Here is a 20,609-nt window from a genome sequence, read left to right as displayed (position 1 = left end):
TTATTAATGCACAGGTGTGATTCTGCGCTCTCTTTTCTATTCCCGTTTGTCTATTTCTACACAAATAACAAACTAATATACTATGCATTTACAGTATGTCTTAATATCTGATAGAGTGAGTTTTCTCATCAAGCTACACAATAAAACACATTAAGGTTTTCTTGTGATAACACAGAATCCATAAATCTCTTTTGGGAATTTGACATCTGTGGTCATTGGTGAAAATGGCTACAAATTCTTCCTATCCTTGTATGCACATCCCTTTGCTTTCTTTTGCACATTCATGAAGAGGTGGAATCTGTGTCCCCCATCTTTTGAATCTATCTTAGCTTGGTCATGTGACTTGCTTTAGCCAGTGGAACAATAGCAACCATGAAACATGCAGAGATTTGAAAAGTGCTTGTGTATTGAGACTTGCTCTTTTACTGTTTGGGGGAACCCTGAGACCTCCATCATGTGAAGAATCTCTGGCTAGCCTCCTGAATGATGAGACACATGGTCAGTTATCTCCTCACCCTAGCCGGCAGCCAGTTAACCACCAGACATTTCAGTGGCGCTGTCAGCCATCAGCAGGTGAGGCCAACAGAAGAATCACCCAGTTAAGCCCAGTTTAAAAAAAAATGCTGCCCCACAGAATCATGAGCTAAATAAATTAATAATAAGAGTTTATCTTGCATTCAAACTGCAATTTAAACAAAGATGAGAGTCTATCTTTCCCCAACAAAGCAAGAAAGGATATAAAAAAGGAAATATGGAGTTGATGGGACAAATATAAAGCACAAAATTTGATTGAAATCTAAATCAGTGATTCTAATAGATGTAAATGGATTTGATAGTACAGTTTGAAGACAATAATAATTAGATCAAAAACTGTTAAAGCTATGTGCTATTTATAATCAACTTATCAAAACATTGGGACACAGAAAGGTTTAAAATAAAATGGGGTCGGTGGTTTCTGCTAATGGTAGCCTAGGTTATTTGGATCAAGTAATCAATTGAAAGCACTAAAAATGCTGGTTTAAATAAAAAGCATACTTTGAAAAACACTGAGGACCTGAAGACACAGTGAGAGACCCCTCAAGACCAATTTTAAGTGAAAGCCTGTGACCAGAACTATAAGAGGAGTATCAGTGCCAAGTCTCTAATGCTCTGAAGGCAACTGCTGACTTTTCAAACACCTGTACCTGTGCTCTAGTTCCATCCCACTAGGGCCAGTGTCTTTGCCTGTGTTGTGTTTATTAGGTTCCTGCAGCCTTGATGTGCTGTGCTGACTCTGTCCTAAGGTAGGACATTTCACAATAGCCAATTAGCAATTCTTGAATTCCCAGTTTATTTTGAGGCCTTCACACACCATCAGCCACTCCACTAATATTCAACACACAGGCAGTAATAAAAGAGAGGTAACAAACCACAACGATGGTTCCAGAGACCAACACATCAACAGATGAGCCAAGGGGGTCCAGAAGTCGTATAGGCCCTGGCCAGCAGAAGTGGGGATCACTGTTTCTGTCTTGCAGAACTTCCAGCAGCTGCTACCAAAATCAGGAGAACGTTCCACAGTTCTCTCATGGGCAGAGCCTCCGAAGGCCTTTTGAACAAGACCAGGTCCTGGCTGATTTTATGATCCTCCCAGATGGGTCTGTTCTCTTTATCTCAGCCAACCTTTCATACTCTATCAGTTAATTTCAGGAAATACTAGGCAGCAGCAGGCATTATCATATCATCTCAGTCCATTATATATAGATGCATATCACTTTGAGAGAGGGCAGAACAACTTCACTATGGGCTTCATGCTTTTTGACATAAGTGACTCCATTTTGAGACATTAGGATCACAAGTTATTATGATATATCAGTTTGCTAGGGCTGCGATATTAATACATATTTCTTATTATATATTGGTCTTCTCCCAATTTCTGACACATAGCCCCTAAAACCCTTGGAATCTCTAAAGTGATCAGTGTTTTTTTGTATGCCAGTAAGATGACTGGTGGCTGGAAGCTCCTGGATAACCTCTGCATGTGGGCTGGTTGCCAGGGGAAGCAGCCAGTGATTAAAAAATTGGAGGTGAGCCCTATCCCCTCACCTCCAAGGAGGGGAGTGTTTGAAGACCTTCTGGGTTGCTGAACACATGGAGTGTGGCTAACCCAGAAGGCGTGGAAGCTCCAAGCACCTTGCCAGTACCTTGTCTTATGCATCTCTTCCATCTGGCTGTTTCTGAGTTATATTCTTTGAAATAAACAAATAATCTAGTAATTAAACTGTTTTCCTAAATGATTTGATCACTTCAGCAAATGACCAAACCCAAGAAGAGGGTTGTGAGAATCTCTGCTTTAGAGCCAAATCGAACAGAAATTGCCAGTAACCTGGCAACCTAATAGTTGTAATTGGCATCCAAAGTTGGGGCAGCCTTGTGGGACTGAGACCTTCTCACCTGTGGAGTCTGTGCTTACTCTGGTTAGTATCCTAATTGAATTGAATTTTACACTACTCAGATGGTATCAGAAAATTGGTTGGTATGGGAAAAAATCCCACACATCTGATGTCAAAAGTGTCCTGGAAGTCAAGTGTAGAGAGTGTAGAAGGAACACCATATAGGCTGCCATAACATAGTACAACAGGCTGGGTAGCTTAAACAACAGAAATGTCTTTGCTCACCATTTTGGAGGCCAGAAGGCAGGTTTGCTTTCCCTTGAGGCTTGCAGGCAGCTGTCTTCTCCCTGTGTTCTTCTGTGACTTTCCTTCTGTGCATGTGCATGGAGGGAGAGAGAGAGAGAGATCTGGTGTCTTTTCCTCTTCTTTTTTTTTTTTTTTTTTTTTGAAACAGAGTGTCACTTTGTCGCCTAGGCTAAACTGCAGTGGTGCAGTCTCAGCTCACTGCAACCTCAGCCTCCTGGGTTCAAGCAATTCTCCTGCCTCAGCCTCCCGAGTAGCTGGGATTACAGGAGCGTGCCACTGTGCCCAGCTAATTTTTGTATTTTTAGTAAAGACGGGGTTTCACCATGTTGGCCAGACTGGTTTCGAACTTCTGACCTCAGGTGATCCACCTGCCTTGGCCTTCCAAAGCGCGGGGACTACAGGCGTGAGCCACCACGCCCGGCCTTTTCCTCTTCTTATAAGGACACCAGTCTTATTGGATTAGGTACCACCCTTATGACCTCACTTAACCTTAATTACCTCCTTAAAGGCCCCATCTCCAAATAGTCACATTGGGAGTTATGGCTTCAAGATACAAATTTGTGGGAGAGGGAGGAAAAGACGTGATTCAGTCCATAAAGTCCAAAGAGACAGTTTCCAGACCAAGACTTTTCCATATTAGGAGGAGGGGAAAATCTTGTGGATTAAATTGACCTCACCACCCCTCTCCCAGAAGTTAAGGCATTCAGGGTATGGGTGAACCTAATCTAACCACCCTCCTCCAGTAACTACTGAGAGGGTAACTTTGGTCCTGCTTAGGCTGGAAGTGGAAGACAGAAGGAAAAGGTGCTGTCCCCAGAGCCTGTGGCCTCAGACCTTCCACTGAGTAGGCTTGTACCTGGGGCTGTCAGACCTTGACTTTGGTTTGAACCATTGTGGATGGTAGTGTACCAGGTACCTGGCAGAACCAAGCTTAGAGCCTCTCTGATTGAGCATGTACCTATCTAGGCCTTAAAGAACTCCATAAATATTTCTTAAAGGTCAATGACCAGAAAGAAGTCAAAGGTTACCTGGAATACAAGAAAATAAGGCAAAATGATAGACTTGCTCCTTTTCCCTACATGCCCAGATTTATTTTCCTTTTTCTTTAAAGTCCATTAACTTTACTAGAATACATCTCAGTGTTGGCATTCTGGTTTGATGTTCTCAGATATACAATGTGTTCTCTTTTTTGAGATGAAATTTTGCTCTGTTGCCTAGGCTGGAGTGCAATGGTGTGATCTTGGCTCACTGCAACTTCTACCTCCCAAGTTCAAATGATTCTCCTGCCTCAGCCTCCTGAGTAGCTGGGATTACAGGCACGCACCACTGCTCCCTGCTAATTTTTGTATTTTTAGTAGAGATGGGGTTTCACCATGTTGGCCAGGCTGGTCTCAAACTCCTAACCTCAAGTGATCTGCCTGCCTCAGCCTCCCAAAGTGCTGGGATTACAGGTGTGAGCCACCACACCAGGCCCCAGAGTTTTTAAAAATGTTAGGCAGATTCAAATCTTGTTTTTCATTTAAGGGAAGACTTATCAAATTGCAGGTTTTTTAAATTTATTCTGGTCGCTGGTTTGAGTTTTCTTGTTCAGGACCTCCTATTATACTTACGTTGAATCTTCTTTGCCTATCTTCAATACATCTTGTTTTCTCTGAAATTCTGTTAACTTCTTTCTTCATTTATTTTTATTTTAAAAATTCTCTCCCTTTTCATCTTTTTCTTGTCACTATCATTACATTTCTTAATTGTGATTCTTTTAGGTATTCTTCAATTTTAATATAGTTTTCCCTTAATTTCTATTTTTCTTTTTTGGCAGTACTCTGTCACTCTTTTTCTGTTTTTTTTTTTTTTTCTAATTTTTATTTATATTGTTTTGTGAGCTATATTTTCTTAACATCTTTCAGTTTTCTGTTTCTGAATACTGATTATAATTTTTTAACTGTTTTGTATAAATTACTTTTTGGTGTGTTTTCATTTGACCTAGAAAAAACTTTTTCACTGTTCATTTTTATATAAGGTTAGTTTTGCTGAAGTTTTAGTGAGGCATGGTTCAAGATAACTTTCCTAATTTAATGGAGCTCTCTCTTCCACTGTTCTTGTGAAGTCTTCAAAATATATGGTGGCTTGCTTTCTGAGAGCTCCTGCCTCTCATCCCTTTTCTACTTTTTATCTAGACCTTCCCATTTCTTTCTCTATATTCCCCCTGCCTGTTCAATTCAATTCTGTTCTCAGAATAGTCTCCTTCATGTTGTGCCCTGTCCTGTTAGGGAGCTTGACTGATCAATTTTAAAAGTTCAAGAGGCCCAGGCTGTTTTAGCTTATCTCCAGATAAACTAAGAATGACCTTGCACTCACCTATTATGGGACTGAGCAGAGTTCCTCACAATTTAAGCTGCTGTTCTCAGATTGTTCCACTATGCTTTTCATTGAGTACCTATTAGCCATTTTGACATCTTCCTGTTCTCAGATTCATTGGACACCCCACTGTTTCTCCTGGCTTTCTCTCATCCAGACATGAACTCTGTAAGAACTTGTGGCTGTTGGTAATTTGCTCCCAGCCACTTGTATTTAAGAATTCATGAGGACATCTAGCTTTGTTGTCCATGAGTTTTTTGTTTTATTATTTAATTGCTTTGTCCAGTTTTACATGGGAATTCAGGGAGATTCAAAAATCATGTTGTGGCTATCATTATATTCTCAGAACTGCAAGTTATTATTTTTATTATGAAGATGCATTCACCATGAAAACCATCATTTCTTCTTAGGATAAAGTCCTAAATGGCTTTCCCTGACTTACCTTCCCAGTTGTACCTTTATTTTTATTTATTTATTATTATCATTATTATTATTATTATTTGAGATGGAGTCTCACTCTGTCATCCGGGCTGGAGTGCAGTGGCACGATTTCAGCTCACTGCAATCTTCACCTTCCAGGTTCAAGTGATTCTCTTGCCTCAGACTCCCAAGTAGCTGGGACTATAGGCATGCACCACCATGCCTGGCTAATTTTCATATATTTAGTAGAGACGAGGTTCTGCCATGTTGGCCAGGCTGGTCTCAAACTCCTGACCCCAGGTAATCCACCTGCCTCGGCCTCCCAAAGTGCTGGGATTACAGGCGTAAGTCACAGTGCCCAACCCCAAGTTGTACCTTTAGTCACTCTTCCCCATCTTCACTAAACTGCAACAACATTGGCTTCTGCTCTGCTGAGATGCCTTCTGTCACACACTCTCATCTCTCTTGAATAATTTCAGGTCTGAGCTTAAATGTTATATCCTTATTTCTATTATATACTTCACGTACTTACCCTTTGCAGCATTTTTACCTTTGTAATGATTAACTCATTATGGAATTACTTACATCTACTTTAAGTCCTTGTGGGCAGAGTCTGTATGACTTTTTTATTCTTTGTTGCATCTTTAGAATTTGGCACAGTGATTCACGCATCCTAAGTGCTCAGTAAATGAGAGATGGAGGAAAGACAAAGGAGAAAACTATCAACTGAATACCTACAAGAGACCTGGCACTCTATATGCATTATTTATGCCTCATAGCACATTGGCAGGGTAGGCATCCTTAGTCCTAGTTTTTGCATAAATATGTGAGGCCCAGAAAGTCTAAGACATACAGCTTATTAGCAATGGAGTCAGGATTAGGACCCAGTACCTGTCTGGCTCTGAGTCTTTCTCCAGGACCTCGTTCCTAATTGCCTAAACTTACCTCTAACTCACTCTGGATCAGTGCAGCTGGACATCAACTCAGGCACTCTCAATAGTAGATTAGAGGTCCCAGTGTAGCTCCTCACCTGGTCAGAATGGGTTTAGGCTATGGGAAAGACAGGGACTTTGGGGGCCCCTCTGTAGAATGGGAGAACTGAGGAACAGAGTCAGAAGGGAAAAACGTTCCTTCCACAAAGCTTTCACTGGGTCACTAACCTGTGAGAAGGACTCAAAAGATGCCCAAGATGGATTCTACCCTTAAAGGGATTGCAGTTTCCTTAGGATGCAGGCTCGACAAGAATAAACCAAAGCACAAGCAACAGTAGGCAGGAATACCGTGATCAAATTAGAGGTTCCAGGTTACAGATGGAACTGTCCATGAGAGCTGAAGAGGTGGTGGAATTTTGTGGCAAAGGCAGGAATTACGCTGAGCGTTACACAAACATATAATGAGGTACAGTGGTAGATGTAGGGCAGTGATGGCTCTCCAGATGAGAACTACATGGACAGGTGTGGAGATGATGAGAAACCAAGCCAAGGGCTGGCATGAGAGAAAGTGGGAGAGTCAGGGCCAGCCCAGAAAAGTTGACCAACTTGCAATTTGGTCAACAGTTTGAGGATTTACTTTCCAGTGGGTGGGCAGTTTTAATTGCAGAGAGATGTCTTACTGTGGTCAGATTCAGTTATATGAGTCAGGATTCTCCCAAAACTGGAGCCAAAATTGAGTGCTTGATGCTTACCAGGCTCTGGGATCATAGATAACATATATTATCTCTTCTTATTCTCACACAAGGACTGTCGTCACCCTTTTACCCATGAAGAAACAAGAAGTTCAGAGAAGTGGTGTAACTTTTCCTAAGCTACAAAGACAGCAAGTGTTAGAGCTGGGGCTTAAACCCAGAGAGCTGACTCCAAATGCCAAACTCTTTTTTTTTTTTTTTTGAGACAGTCTCACTCTATCACCCAGGCTGCAGTGCAGTGGCACGATCTCAGCTCACTGCAGCCTGTGCCTCCCAGGTTCAGGTGATTCTCAAGTCTGAGCCTTCTGAGTAGCTCGGATCACAGGCCACACCACCATGCCTGGCTGATTTTTGTATTTTTAGTAGAGATGGGGTTTCCTCATGTTGCTCAGGCTGGTCTCAAATTCCTGGCCTCAAGTGATCTGCCCACCTCTGCCTCCCAAAGTGCTGGGATTACAGGTGTGAGCCATCCTGCCCAGCCCAAATGGCCCACTCTTAACCATACTCCTAACCTCTGCTGTTAGTTTCCATCTGTGATCTGAGCTTCCTGTATTTGATGCTATTTAGATGAGGGCTATCACAGTGACTCCTACCTAACTCACAACTTTTATAGAACACAAAGCCCTCAACTGGGCATGGTGGCTCACCCTGTAATCTCAGCACTCTGGGAAGCCAAGGCAGGCGGATCACGAGGTCAAGAGTTCGAGACCAGCCTGGCCAACATGGTGAAACCCTGTATCTACTAAAAATACAAAAATTTGCTGGGTGTAGTAGTATGCGCCTATAATCCCAGCTACTCGTGAGGCTGAAGCAGGAGAATCACTTGAACCTGGGAGGCGGAAGTTGCAGTGAGCTGGGATCATGCCATTGCACTCCAGCCTGGGCAATAGAGTGAGACTCCATTAAAAAAAAAAAGAAAGAACACAAAGCACTACCCCATATGTTAACTCATTTGCTCCATAAAGAAAGTGCTGTTTTCATCAATACTAATAGCAACAACCATGACAGCAACTGATCACACAGCAGTTATGATACACAAGCACAGGCCAACTGCTCAGGGTATGTTGATGTCTTTTCCAGGGTCACACAGCAAGCTGTATAGACCCCAGGGCATCTCCAGGGGCAGTGGAGGGGGGCAGTAGCCATGGGAGTCCAGGAATGGTGGCCAAACAAGTAATGCTGATGACACAACCCAGGCTTTCCCGATTCCTCAGGTAGAGATCGTGATGTCCCTGCTTGGAATGTTTTGTCCCCCTCTGTTTGAAACCATCGCTGCCCTGGAGAATTACCACCCACGCACTGGACTGAAGTGGCAGCTGGGGCGCATCTTTGCACTCTTCCTGGGAAACCTCTACACGTTTCTCTTGGCCCTGATGGATGATGTCCACCTCAAGGTAAAAACCACAACTCCCCCGCCCCACTGCAACTCCTGGTACCCATAGTATTTTCTTTTTAAATATAATAATTTTATTATACATAATTTATATTAATTAAATGTTATAAATACAGAAAAATAAAATTTAAAAAAAAAACTCCCCAGAAGCTATGAGCCAACGATGACCACTATTAACCTTTTCTTGTAGTTTTTTTCTTTTTCTCTGGTTGTCTTCTTTCACATCATAAACATGTCATTTGCTACCTTAAATTTTATCTTCAACCTCTTCCTCACTGTTTCATAGGTGCCATAAATGATTAACAGCCAAGGAATTGTCCTCTAAGGTGGTGCTAGGTCATGGTTGACCTAACTGTTCATCAAAGCTCACCACACAATTATGGAGCACCCACAATGGCAGGCCCTGGGGTAGAGCAGACAGGAAGACACAGTCCTGTCCCAAGCGTGTTCACACTCTGGGCTGGGAGACAGACTTCATTACAGCATGCTGTGGGATGTGCTTCAGTGGGGGCAAGCCCAGGGCAGCATGGCAGCTCATAGGAGGGGCTCCAGATTCCACCTTGGGGACCTTAGCAGACATTGGGAAAGGCAGAGGAAACAGCTGGGTCAACAGGGAACTGCATGATGGCTAACAATGGAGTGAAGCAGAGGAGTGAAAAAAATAGACCATGGGAGAGCCTGATGATGCTGAAGCCCCTCTTCTCCACCCCTTTTCTCCTCATTATTGAGCTGTAGGAACATTTTCCTGATGCTAACAGAAAACTGTTCTAAGCATGGAAGTGACTGAATCTGGCCCTAACCTCCCTGCCTTTTCTCTGGTTTCCCTCCTACCCAGGAGACTGCTCCACCCTCCTGAGCCTCACATTTCTGCCACAGGACAAAATTCTCTCTTGCCTCTCTCTCCACCCCTCTCCTCATGTTTGACTAGTTGACTAATCCTCCTTGAGGTTTTGGCCCAGATGTCACTGCCTCCAGGAAGTCTTCTGTGGTCCCCATTGTGTGATGTGGATGCTTCTCCCAGAGAGAATTTCTCACAGCTCATATCGCTCTGTTTTGCAACTGTCTGTTCATCTCTGTCATTTACTAGACTCTAATCTTTCTGAGCAAACTCCCATCTCTCCTGGTCACTCCTGCATCACCACTACTTTATATGCACAGAAGAGACCCTGAATAAATTATTTTCAAGAGAATAATGAATGACTGGATAGATGCATGAATGGATGGATGAATGCTCGGATGGATGGATGGATGGATGGATGGATGGATGAAGGGATGGACAAATGGATGGGCGGACAGATGGATGGATGAATGCTGACTTTGAAGATAACTTCATGGGAAAGACCCAAGGACTACAGCCTCTCCCGTACATATTGAAAGGCTGAGGAGGGAATTTCTGGAAGGACTCTGTCCAGGGGAAGGGCAGAAGCTAGATGGTAGGGTTGTGGCATTTGCTAGCTTTCATTGTTCTTGTGGAAACAGTTGAACCATCCCTGGCTCCTTCCTACCCCACACCTCCATCTTCTGTTCTAGCTTGCTAATGAAGAGACAATAAAGAACATCACTCACTGGACTCTGTTTAACTATTACAACTCCTCGGGTTGGAATGAGAGTGTCCCCCGACCACCCTTGCACCCTGCAGATGTGCCCCGGGGTTCTTGCTGGGAGACAGCCGTGGGCATTGTGAGTAGTTGTGCTCTCTGAAAAGGTGTCCCCTGTTCTCAGTTCTTTGTTATTCCCTCCTTGATGTTTCCATTTGAGGAATAATCCTAAAAACTTACCAGCTGTTCATCCAGCAAACGTTTCATAATTATCTTGGAGGAAATAAAATGACTAAAGCAGACCCTGTGCCCCCTGGGTACTCCAAATCTCTTTAGTGTCTCAAAGGTGGTGATGGTGTCTGGTAGATATTTTCAATTTTTCAAAAAAAATAGTAAATTATATATATTCTACAAATGCAGAGAAAGCTTTGTCCTTCAGTTTTTTGTCCTTCTTCTATATGTTTCTGTGAAAACCTGTTTTATTTTCTCTGTATATATATTTTTAAAAAAAAATCCAGGGGCTGGGCATGGTGGCTTATGCCTGTACTCCCAGCACTTAGGGAGGCCAAGGCAGGCGGATCACGAGGTCAGGAGATCGAGACCATTCTGGCTAACACGGTGAAACCCTGTCTCTACTAAAAATACGAAAAATTAGGCATGACGGTGCGTGCCTGTAGTCCCAGCTACTCAGGAGGCTGAGGCAGGAGAATCGCTTGAACCCAGGAGGCGGAGGTTGCAGTGAGTAGAGATCATGCCACTGCATTCCAGCCTGGGCAACAGAGCAAGACTCCGTCTCAAAAAAAAATCCAACTAGCAGGAGGTGAAAAAAGTTTGGCATTGTCCCCAGTGACTGGTGGTCACATTTAGTCTTAGTAGGGGCAGCTGGCACTTCACAGTAAGTGGGGAAGCAAGGCTTTCAGATCCTAGTGATGATAAAATGATACATTGGGCATAGCCAATCTAACAGACAATTTGCATATGTAATTACTAAGTTTCCCAATAGCCTTTAGAAATTGATATCAATATCAACTTCAAGAGATTCAGAGATTATTCCAAAGTCATACAATTAGTAATCTGTAGAGCTGGGACCTACACATTTTCCAGAGCCGAGGTCCCCTCTCTTCACCACCATTCTGCCACAAAGAATCAGAGGGTCACAGAGACAAAGTCAAGTGGGTGGGGGAGAGTTTATGAGACTCTCAACATACTTTCAGGGAGGGTGGGAGAGGTGGGCAAGGTCTCCACCCACCCCGCTTCCTGTGTTCCTCTGCAGGAATTCATGAGGCTGACGGTGTCTGACATGCTGGTAACATACATCACCATCCTGCTGGGGGACTTCCTACGCGCTTGTTTTGTGCGGTTCATGAACTACTGCTGGTGCTGGGACTTGGAGGCTGGATTTGTAGGTCACCACTTCATGGACATTCTGCACAGACGAGTTTCAGCCATCCTCTTTGATACTTAAAGCCAGATGCATTCTTGGGCATTTCATTTCTTTGGAGGCTTAATGATGGTCTCTGCTCTTTGGAGTAAAAACTGTTTAATTTGTATTTCCTTTAAGGATCCTATTTGCCTTCATAGGGGAAGCTACTGCTTCTCAATGTAATGAACAATATGACCTTCTATTGTAGGAAATGGAGGCATTTGGCCTAGGGGAAAGTGGACCACACTTCAGTACTGAGCCGATGATTAATAGGGAATTGCACCTGAGCAGTCTCAGCTCTTATCAGGGAGGCTGAAATCCAACAGTGGAGGCGAATGTTTCAGGAAGTCCTGGAACACACCAAGAATACAATAACCACTGGTCCTGTCTTCTGGATGAAGCTTTGAGAAACCTCCTTTGACTCGTATTCTCTTACAGCCCTCTTCCCCACCTACCTGGTAGATGTGTATCATTTCCTCTCTTTAGTGGCCTTCTATGATCTGGCAGAACCTCTGGCTCAGGCACCTGTGCCGTACATGTCTCTTCCACGACACCTCACTGGCCCAGCCTGCAGTCACTGGTGTGCATTCGTGGTACCTACCTCTTACCTGAGCTCCTGGTGAAAGGCTCCATAGGATGTTGACCTATGTAGCCCTCATCCTGGCCTGGCCCAGGTAAGGGCCCCAGAACAGGTTTCTGTCACATTTTTTTTCTTTCAGTCACCAGTCTCAGTTTTAAACAAGTCTACTGAACTCCTCAGCAGCCAGGAAAGCTTCGTAATCTTGTCTGAGAACAAAGATGAAAGCCTTTGTGCTCAAAAAGGATGACATCTTTGACAGAAACACAAGATATTGCTAAGAGTTCATTGTTCTTAAATTTGTAAGATCACCAAGATACTCAAATAATACTAAAGTTCATTTAAAAAATAAGCATGTGAGAGTATCCAGGAAAATTATTTAAAAAGAAGAAGAAGGTCAGGTGTGGTGGCTCACACCTGTAATCCTAGCACTTTGGGAGGCCAAAGCAGGAGACTTGCTTGAGTCCAGGAGTTTGAGACCAGCCTGGACAATTTAGCAAGACCCCATCTGTACAAAAAATTAAAAATTAGCTGAGTGTGGTGGTGCACACCTGTAGTCCCAGCTACTCAGGAGGCTGAGGCAGGAGGATTCCTTGATCCCTTGATCACACCACTGCATTCCGTCCTGGGCAATACAGTGAGACCCTGTCTCAAAAAAATATAAAGAAAAAATAAAAAGAAGAATAAAAGGAACTCGACTTACCATAATACTAAAACATATGATAGCACTATAATAACTAAAACTAGTACTAGAGTATAGACCAACTTGTCAATGGAACAGAATAGGAAGTCCAGAAATAGATACTATCTATATGGGTCTCTAGTTTCTGATAAAAGGAGACTTTCAAACATGCTGGGGGGAAGGATTATTTTATATATACATATAACAAAAATGTGGGGGACTATATCCCTCATTCATTTTACCTAGATAAATTAATTGTAGTTGAATCAGAGTTTTAAACATAAAAAATGAAATTATAAGTTTCTAAAAGAAAGCATGTATGAACTTAGAATCTTGGAGTGAGGAACATTTGTCTAAACAGGACATGAAACCCAGTAGATAAGTGTTTTTCAAACATTTTAAAATATTAAAATTTAAAATTCCAGGCTGGGCACAGTGGCTCATGCCTGTAGTCCTAGCACTTTGGGAGGCTGAGGCAGGTGGATCACTTGAGGTCAGGAATTCAAGACCAGCCTGGCCAACATGGTGAAACCCTGCCTCTACTGAAAATACAAGAATTAGCTGGGCATGATGGTGTGTGCCTGTAATCCTAGCTACTTGGGAGGCTGAGGCAGGAGAATCGCTTGAACCAGGAGGCAGAGATTGCAGTGAGCTGAGATCGTGCCACTGCACTCCAGCCTGGGCAACAGAGCGAGATTCCGTCTCAATAAATAAATAAATAAATATCCAAGTCTTTACCCCATGGATGCCTCATCCTTCCATCTATTAATGCTGGCCCTTTCTCTTTCTCTTTTCTTACTTCTCATCTCTTCTTGTGTTCCCATTTCCCTTTATCTCCATTTCTGGAAGATAAACTGGAATGAGGGCTTTAGCATGCTTCATGAGGACCCCCATATCTTCGGTGCTCACAGATTTTATGTTCTTTCAAATATTGGACAAATCACAAAAACTGAAAATCAGGCTGAAAATATGAACCAAGCTGGGCACCTTCCTTTCCATGAACTGCTCTCAGACTAGAGGAAGAAGAGAAGGAGAAAGAAGAGTTGGAAGGATGATTTGGGTTTTGTTTGTTTTTTTAAGCTTTTTTTTTTTTTTGACTCCTCATTTAATTATTTGCATTTCATTATTTATTAGATTTCTCATTGATTATAATTTCAAGGTATGTTTCCAATTAAAGCATTGATAAAATGTTCTCTTAGAGGCAAGGGTCTTCCCAAGAACACACTGTCAGCCTGCAAGTCCCGAAAGACAGAAACTCTCACTTTTTTTGTCCAGAATTCCAGTTCTGACATTTTAAAAGTTTCAGCTTTGAAAATGTCAAATTTTTTCTTTAAAAGTTGAAAACATATTAAAGAAATAGAATGCTAAATCTAAGGTCCTCCTCTAGTAACCAGAGCAGGCTATTTGGGATGGAGTGGCCATGGCTTGGCCAGCGGTTGGTAGTAGGGTTTGGCTGACTTCACCAAACATGCTTCTTCTCTCTCTCCCTCCCTCCCTCTCTAGCCTTCATATGCTGAGTTTGACATCAGTGGAAATGTGCTGGGTTTGATCTTCAACCAAGGAATGATCTGGTGAGTTACCCATTTTTCCGGGGATCGCCTCATCTGAGGAATTAAAAAACTGGAATTCCAGATTTTGCAACTTAACTAGTTGGAAGAGGCTGGATACATCATCTTGGAAGAGGCTGGATACATCATCTTGCCTCTCTACACTCCCCTCTTCCACGTGAAAAATTGAGAGCAGGACTAGATGAGAAGCAGGATAGTTTCTGGCCCACCCATGTGCCATCATAGAAGTAGACAGAAAGGGAGAGAGGGGGTTGGGGGAGAAAAGGAAAAAGGAAGGAAGGCAGGAGAGAAGGTGGGGAAGAGAGATGAAAAGGGGAAGAAGGAAGAAAGACAAAGGAAAGGGAAAAGGAAGGAGTAAAGAAGGGAGGAGGAAAAGAGGAGGAAAGGAAATAAGGAGAGAGGGAAAAAAGAAGGAAGAGAAGGTGGAAGGCAAAGGAAGTACGGAACTCCCTCCTCTGAAAAGCGAGTTCTAGGAGGCCACATAACTTCAGCCAAAGGCCTTTAAGGTGCCAAGGGCTCACGGCAAGCCACTGCTCAATTCTCTTGATTGAAGGACTTCAAATACTCTTCTGAGCAGCAATACCAATTTATGGAAACCAAGGAGAAATAGGCAGGAGATGGTATAATTTGGTAGGTGCCTGAGGGCGAGGCAGTGGTAAAATCCTGGCCGGAGCTTAAGCCAGGAATGCTCGGAGTGCCTCCCACTCCTGCGGACTACATGGTTTTGGCTTGGTGATCAATATTCTGGTTAAATGGGAGGCCCCTCACCTGGGGACTTGCCAGGAAAGCAGCTCTGCCTCATGCCCCTAACCCATCTATCCCATTTCCTTCTATCACCCTTCCCTCGCCTTCCCTGCTGTCCAGCCAACCAGGTGTTCGGTTTCTGCCCTTCCAGGATGGGCTCCTTCTATGCTCCGGGCCTGGTGGGCATTAACGTGCTGCGCCTGCTGACCTCCATGTACTTCCAGTGCTGGGCGGTGATGAGCAGCAACGTACCCCATGAACGCGTGTTCAAAGCCTCCCGATCCAACAACTTCTACATGGGCCTCCTGCTGCTGGTGCTCTTCCTCAGCCTCCTGCCGGTGGCCTACACCATCATGTCCCTCCCACCCTCCTTTGACTGCGGGCCGTTCAGGTGCAGAGTCTCTGTTGTCCAGGAGCACCTCCCTCCCGAGGCAATCTGCTCAGAGTGCTTGGCCCAGAATTCCAGTTCTGGTTTCACGCCAGCCTGTAAAGGGCCATGGAGCTTTGGGTGATTCACTGATGCTGCTCAAGAGTGTTTTCTGCCAGGATGGAAATGTTCTGTTGTTCTGCGTCTGTGCTGTCCAATTCAGTAGCCACCAGCCACCTGTGGTGTTGAGTGCTTGAAATGAGGAACTGAGAAAATGAATTTCTCATGTATTTATTTTTCTAATTTATTTAATGTTTAATTGATAGTTATACATATTTTAGGAGTACATGTGATATTTGGATACATGTATACAATGTATAATGATCAAATCAGGGTAACTGGGATATTGATCACATCAAACATTTATTTATTTATTTTAGGCAGAGTCTCGCTCTGTTGCCCAGGCTGGAGTACAGTGGTGCCATCTCAGCTCACTGCAACCTCTGCCTCTCAGGTTCAAGCGATTCTTGTGCCTCCGCCTCCAAAGTAACTGGGACTACAGGCATACACAACGACACCCAATTAATTTTTTGAATTTTTAGTAGAGACAGTGTTTCGCCATGTTGTCCAGGCTGGTCTCAAACTCCTGGCCTCAAATGATCCACTCGCCTCAGCTTCCCAAAGTGTTAAGATTACTGGCGTGAGCCACCATGCCTGTCCTAAACATTTATCTTTTCTTTGTGTTGGGAACTTTGAAATTATACAATACATTTTTGTGAGCTGTCATCTCCCTGCTGTGCTATGGGACTTATTCCCTCTATCTAACTGTATATTTCTACCAGTTAACCAACCGCGCTTCATCCCCGCTCCTCTCTATCCTTCCCAGCCTCTGGTCACCCCATTCTACTCTCTACCTCCGTGAGATCCAGTTTTTTAGCTCCTATATGTGAGTAAGAACATGCAATGTTTGTCTTTCTGTGCCTGGCTTATTTCACTTAACATAATGACTTCCTGTTCCATCCATGTTGCTGCAAATGACAGGATTTCATTCTTTTTTTTTTTTTTTTTTTTTTAAGACGGAGTTTCGCTCTTGTTACCCAGGCTGGAGTGCAATGGCGCAATCTCGGCTCACCTCAACCTCCACCTCCTGGGTTCAGGCAATTCTCCTGCCTCAGCCTCCTGAGTAGCTGGGATTACAGGCATGCGCCACCATGCCCAGATAATTTTTTGTATTTTTAGTAGAGACGAGGTTTCACCATGTTGATCAGGATGGTCTTGACCTCTTGACCTCGTGATCCACCCGCCTCGGCCTCCCAAAGTGCAGGGATTACAGGTGTGAGCCACCACGCCCAGCCAGGATTTCGTTCTTAACTTCAGTTAAAATAATCACACATGGCTAATGGCTACCACATTGAGCAGCACAGTTCTACCCTTTAACACATAGATAACTTACTACCTGGGATTACTTTACCATAGGACAAGTAATGGTGGATATTCTGAAGATGAATTATCATAAACTTACATGTGACATTTAAATGTGAAGCAGCTGCAGAGGACTCTTGACAGACCTCAACTGAGCGCTCTCTGCTCTCTAGAGCATAAGCCTGAGAGTTCGATATAAGTCAAGCTAGTTAGGAGACTGGATATTGTATAAAAGGACAAATAGTTACGTAAGGAGATAGATCAAGAGATAATGTGCATCTACTGTTCTCTTTCCAAATGCATGACCTTCTGAAAACAAAGCCCTCTGCTGACTCCATAAGGAGAGGTTCTGTGGTTAAAGCAGTTTGGGACATATTGCCCCCTCTGTCTCCCATTATCGCACTTTGAAATGCTTGATGTGTGCTCCCTTGTTAAAGGCTCTGAAGAATCAGAGGCAATGAGGTAACACCTGTAAGCTAGTGTCTCCATCCTTATTGACCACAGAACCCTTTCTGCATGGATCACTCATACAGGACTGGAAATAGGGTGTGGCAGGCGAGTGGCACCCCACACTGCACATGAGCAACTCTGAGGGCATTACTTTCTTAAATTGTGCACCCAAGGCCTCACCTGCCTCACTCTAGTCGCAACCTTGCCTACCAATCAGGAGAAACACTGTTCTGTAAAAGGGTCGTATATGCAAAGCAGCCCCCAAATGCACAAAGAGCTGCGAACCCAAAGGAGGAAGGAGACAAATGCAGTTTGTCGGGTTTGGGTGATTTATTAGGGGTAACTTACAGGCAGAAGCATGGTCGCAAGCAGCACGAGGCAGGTAGATCTCCACACCTCAATGCCCCAGACCCGGGGCTTATATCTTGGGGAAAGTATGTGTGCTCTGGAAGGAATGTGTAGGTGGCTCTGGACATCACACCCTGTGATTTATGCAGCAGCACCAAGGGTTGTTTTGGAGGAAACTTACAGTAAACAAGGGTTCCTACATAAAGAGAAATACATCCACTAGACGTGTGGGAGGCACTCCCAGACTCCGGGTTAGTTAGAAGTTACCAGGCAGATTAGCATGTAAAGTCAAGTCACTCATGTCCCCTACAAGTACACTCTGAGAAATGCTGATCTGGTCCTTCTCAGTTTCTAAGGGACTTACCTAGATAGAGGCCTGTGATGGTCGGAGCCCAGTGATGTTAGCAGGAGCGCTCCAGCAGTGCCACCTGGCAAACAGGGTTCACACAGAAGGAGGGGATCAGTCTAGAGAAGGAGTGTGTGGAAGTGCAGACGACCTGAGATGCCAGACTGAAGGGAGAACCGCATGGAAGAGGCCTCTCTTGGCTTCCTCCTAAACAAGGTTTGGAGGGCTGGGCCCTGGGTTTATTCTTAGGAATTCAAAACCTAACGGAGGCCAGATACAGTGGCTCACACCTGTAATCCCAGCACTTTGGGAGGCCAAGGAGGGCAGATGACCTGAAGTCAGGAGTTCAACAAGACCAGCCCAGCCAACATGGAGAAACCCCATCTTTACTAAAAATACCAAAATTAGCAGAGTGTGGTGGCAGGTGCCTGTAATTCCAGCTACTCAGGCTGAGGCAGGATAATCACTTGAACTCAGGAAGCAGAGGTTGCAGTGAGCCGATATCACACCGTTGCACTCCAGACTGGGCAACAGAGCAAGACTCTGTCTCAAAAAAAAAAAAAAAAAAACCCTAATGGAGCTTGGCTGACTGGATTTCAAAATTGCTTGAGATTGGTGATTCCTTTCTTCCTTCCATTTTCTCCTTTTTGGTATTGCAATGTGTATAACTGTTATCCAATGCCTGCCCCAGCTTGGTTTCAGCCCAGTGAAACCCTTTCAGACTCCTGGACTCCAGAACTGTAAGATACTAAATTTGTATTGTTTTAAGCTACAAGCGTGACAAACAGCAAGTACTGGACTCTGATACACCATCTAATTCAAAGACAAAATAATCTACACTCTGCTGTCACATAAAAGCCTAACACGTAAAGTTCACTTTTCTCGTTCTTACATGGTGAGTATGCCTTGGTAATAATAATGATAATAAATTAAACATCGTGATACAGCGATGTGCCTGGCACTTGAAATCTTGTCGTGTTATAAGAGGATCATTGCAATTTGTGGTGTGCTGGCCAACAGTTGCAAGGCATGAGAGAGCCACAAATGGTCTCTGACACAACTGCTCTTCCCTGTCATTATAGCACAAAAAATGAATGAGCTGAAAACTTTATTTACAGACACGAAAATTTTAATTTTATACTTCAATTTTTACATGTCACAAAATAGTATTCCTGTTTTGATTTGTTTTCAGCTACTTAAAAATGTAAAAATGATTCTTAGCTCACGAACCATATGAAAATAGGTGACAGGCCAGGCACAGTGGCTCACGCCTGTAATCCCAACACTTTGGGAGGCCGAGGTGGGCAGAACATTTGAGGTCAGAGGTTTGAGATTAGCGTGGCCAACATGGTAAAACCCCATATCTACAAAAAACACAAAAAATTAGCCAGGCATGGTGGTGCACACCTGTAATCCCAGTTACTTGGGAGACTGAGGCAGGAGAATTGCTTGAACTCGGGGGTGGAGATTGCAGTGAGCTGAAATTGCACCACTGCTCTCCAGCCTGGGTGACAGAGTGAGACTCTGTCCCAAAAAAAAAAAAAAGAGAATGATTGTCTAAGTGTCTCACAAGTGATCAATGGGAGAGCAAGGATTTAAGCCAGGAATTTCAAACCCCACAGTCCATCTCTTGGCACCAAAATTACCAACCAAGAGCCAGCAGTATCCAGGAGTCTCTGGGCCAGCATTTATAGAAGTAAATCTGCCTTATGCTTCTTAAGTATTTAAAGAAAATAAAAATTACAGTTGCGAACTGTCCAGGAACCTGTCCTAGGTAATCCAATATCCCCTAGACTTACAATCCGAAGGTTAACTGTAGGCGTTTCTGAGAGACACTCAGGTTGTCCAGCACATCAGCCTCTGCAGAACTGTTTCCAGACCCAAAGGAAGCTCCATGTTGGTCTGGTAGCTACAAACACAGGCAATTTCTCCCATTAGAATATATGAGAAAACCCATTTTTTTCTGGCTGAGGAAGGCGTCAGACACAAAAGACCAGTGAAGGCTGAGAGGTTATAAGTTACTTAGGATAGAAAGCTCGTGAGCCAGTGTGCCAACACAACTATCAACCCTCGCCAGAATGGTAATCCCTCAAGGGGAATTTTTTACTCGCAGTTCATTTGGAGCAGAGCTCTGGTTCTTCCAGGAAAGCAGTGGCGAGCAGCAGCCCTGGACCTGAGGGGGCGTGGACACAGTTGTGAATGCCACAGGCACTCTGCAGCATGTTATAATGTGTTCTCTCCATTTTCCAGTGGGAAAAACAGAATGTATGATGTCCTCCAGGAGACCATTGAAAACGATTTCCCAACCTTCCTGGGCAAGATCTTTGCTTTCCTCACCAATCCAGGCCTGATCATCCCAGCCATCCTGCTGATGTTGTAAGTTAGCCAGGACCCATGGCTCCACCCCACGGAAACCTCTCCTTCAATTCAAGACTTCCTTGGCAGGTCCTTTTCATCTTGCCTTCTTAGTCTGCACTCCCCAGAAGCAGACTCATGATGAGGATTTAAGTGCAAGTATTTTATTGGGGAGGGGGTAGAACTTCAGACAGGGAAGGGAAAGAAAGTGCATGGTTATCACTGTGGGAATTCTGGAAGGCAGTGTGCCTCAGCGTTA

The 20,609-nt window shown here is 43.9% G+C and overlaps 1 protein-coding gene across 1 annotated transcript in view; it reads left to right on the top strand.

The window, feature by feature from the left end:
- The window catches only part of TMC2 (transmembrane channel like 2), a 63,684-nt gene that overhangs the window by 31,764 nt on the left and 11,311 nt on the right, over positions 1 to 20,609 (top strand). The window contains exons 10-15 of the mRNA XM_012455314.2: positions 8,352 to 8,531; positions 10,061 to 10,210; positions 11,342 to 11,470; positions 14,254 to 14,321; positions 15,214 to 15,453; positions 20,246 to 20,371. Of these exons, the coding sequence (XP_012310737.2) occupies positions 8,352 to 8,531; positions 10,061 to 10,210; positions 11,342 to 11,470; positions 14,254 to 14,321; positions 15,214 to 15,453; positions 20,246 to 20,371 (893 nt within the window). The remainder of the gene's footprint in view (positions 1 to 8,351; positions 8,532 to 10,060; positions 10,211 to 11,341; positions 11,471 to 14,253; positions 14,322 to 15,213; positions 15,454 to 20,245; positions 20,372 to 20,609) is intronic.

The sequence above is a fragment of the Aotus nancymaae genome, unplaced genomic scaffold (genome assembly GCF_030222135.1).
Source record: "Aotus nancymaae isolate 86718 unplaced genomic scaffold, 86718_ANA_hifiasm-v0.15.2.pri h1tg000029l, whole genome shotgun sequence".
NCBI classification, from domain to species: domain Eukaryota; kingdom Metazoa; phylum Chordata; class Mammalia; order Primates; family Aotidae; genus Aotus; species Aotus nancymaae.
Note: the sequence above shows the minus strand (reverse complement) of the source record. Positions and strands in the feature narration are given on the sequence as shown.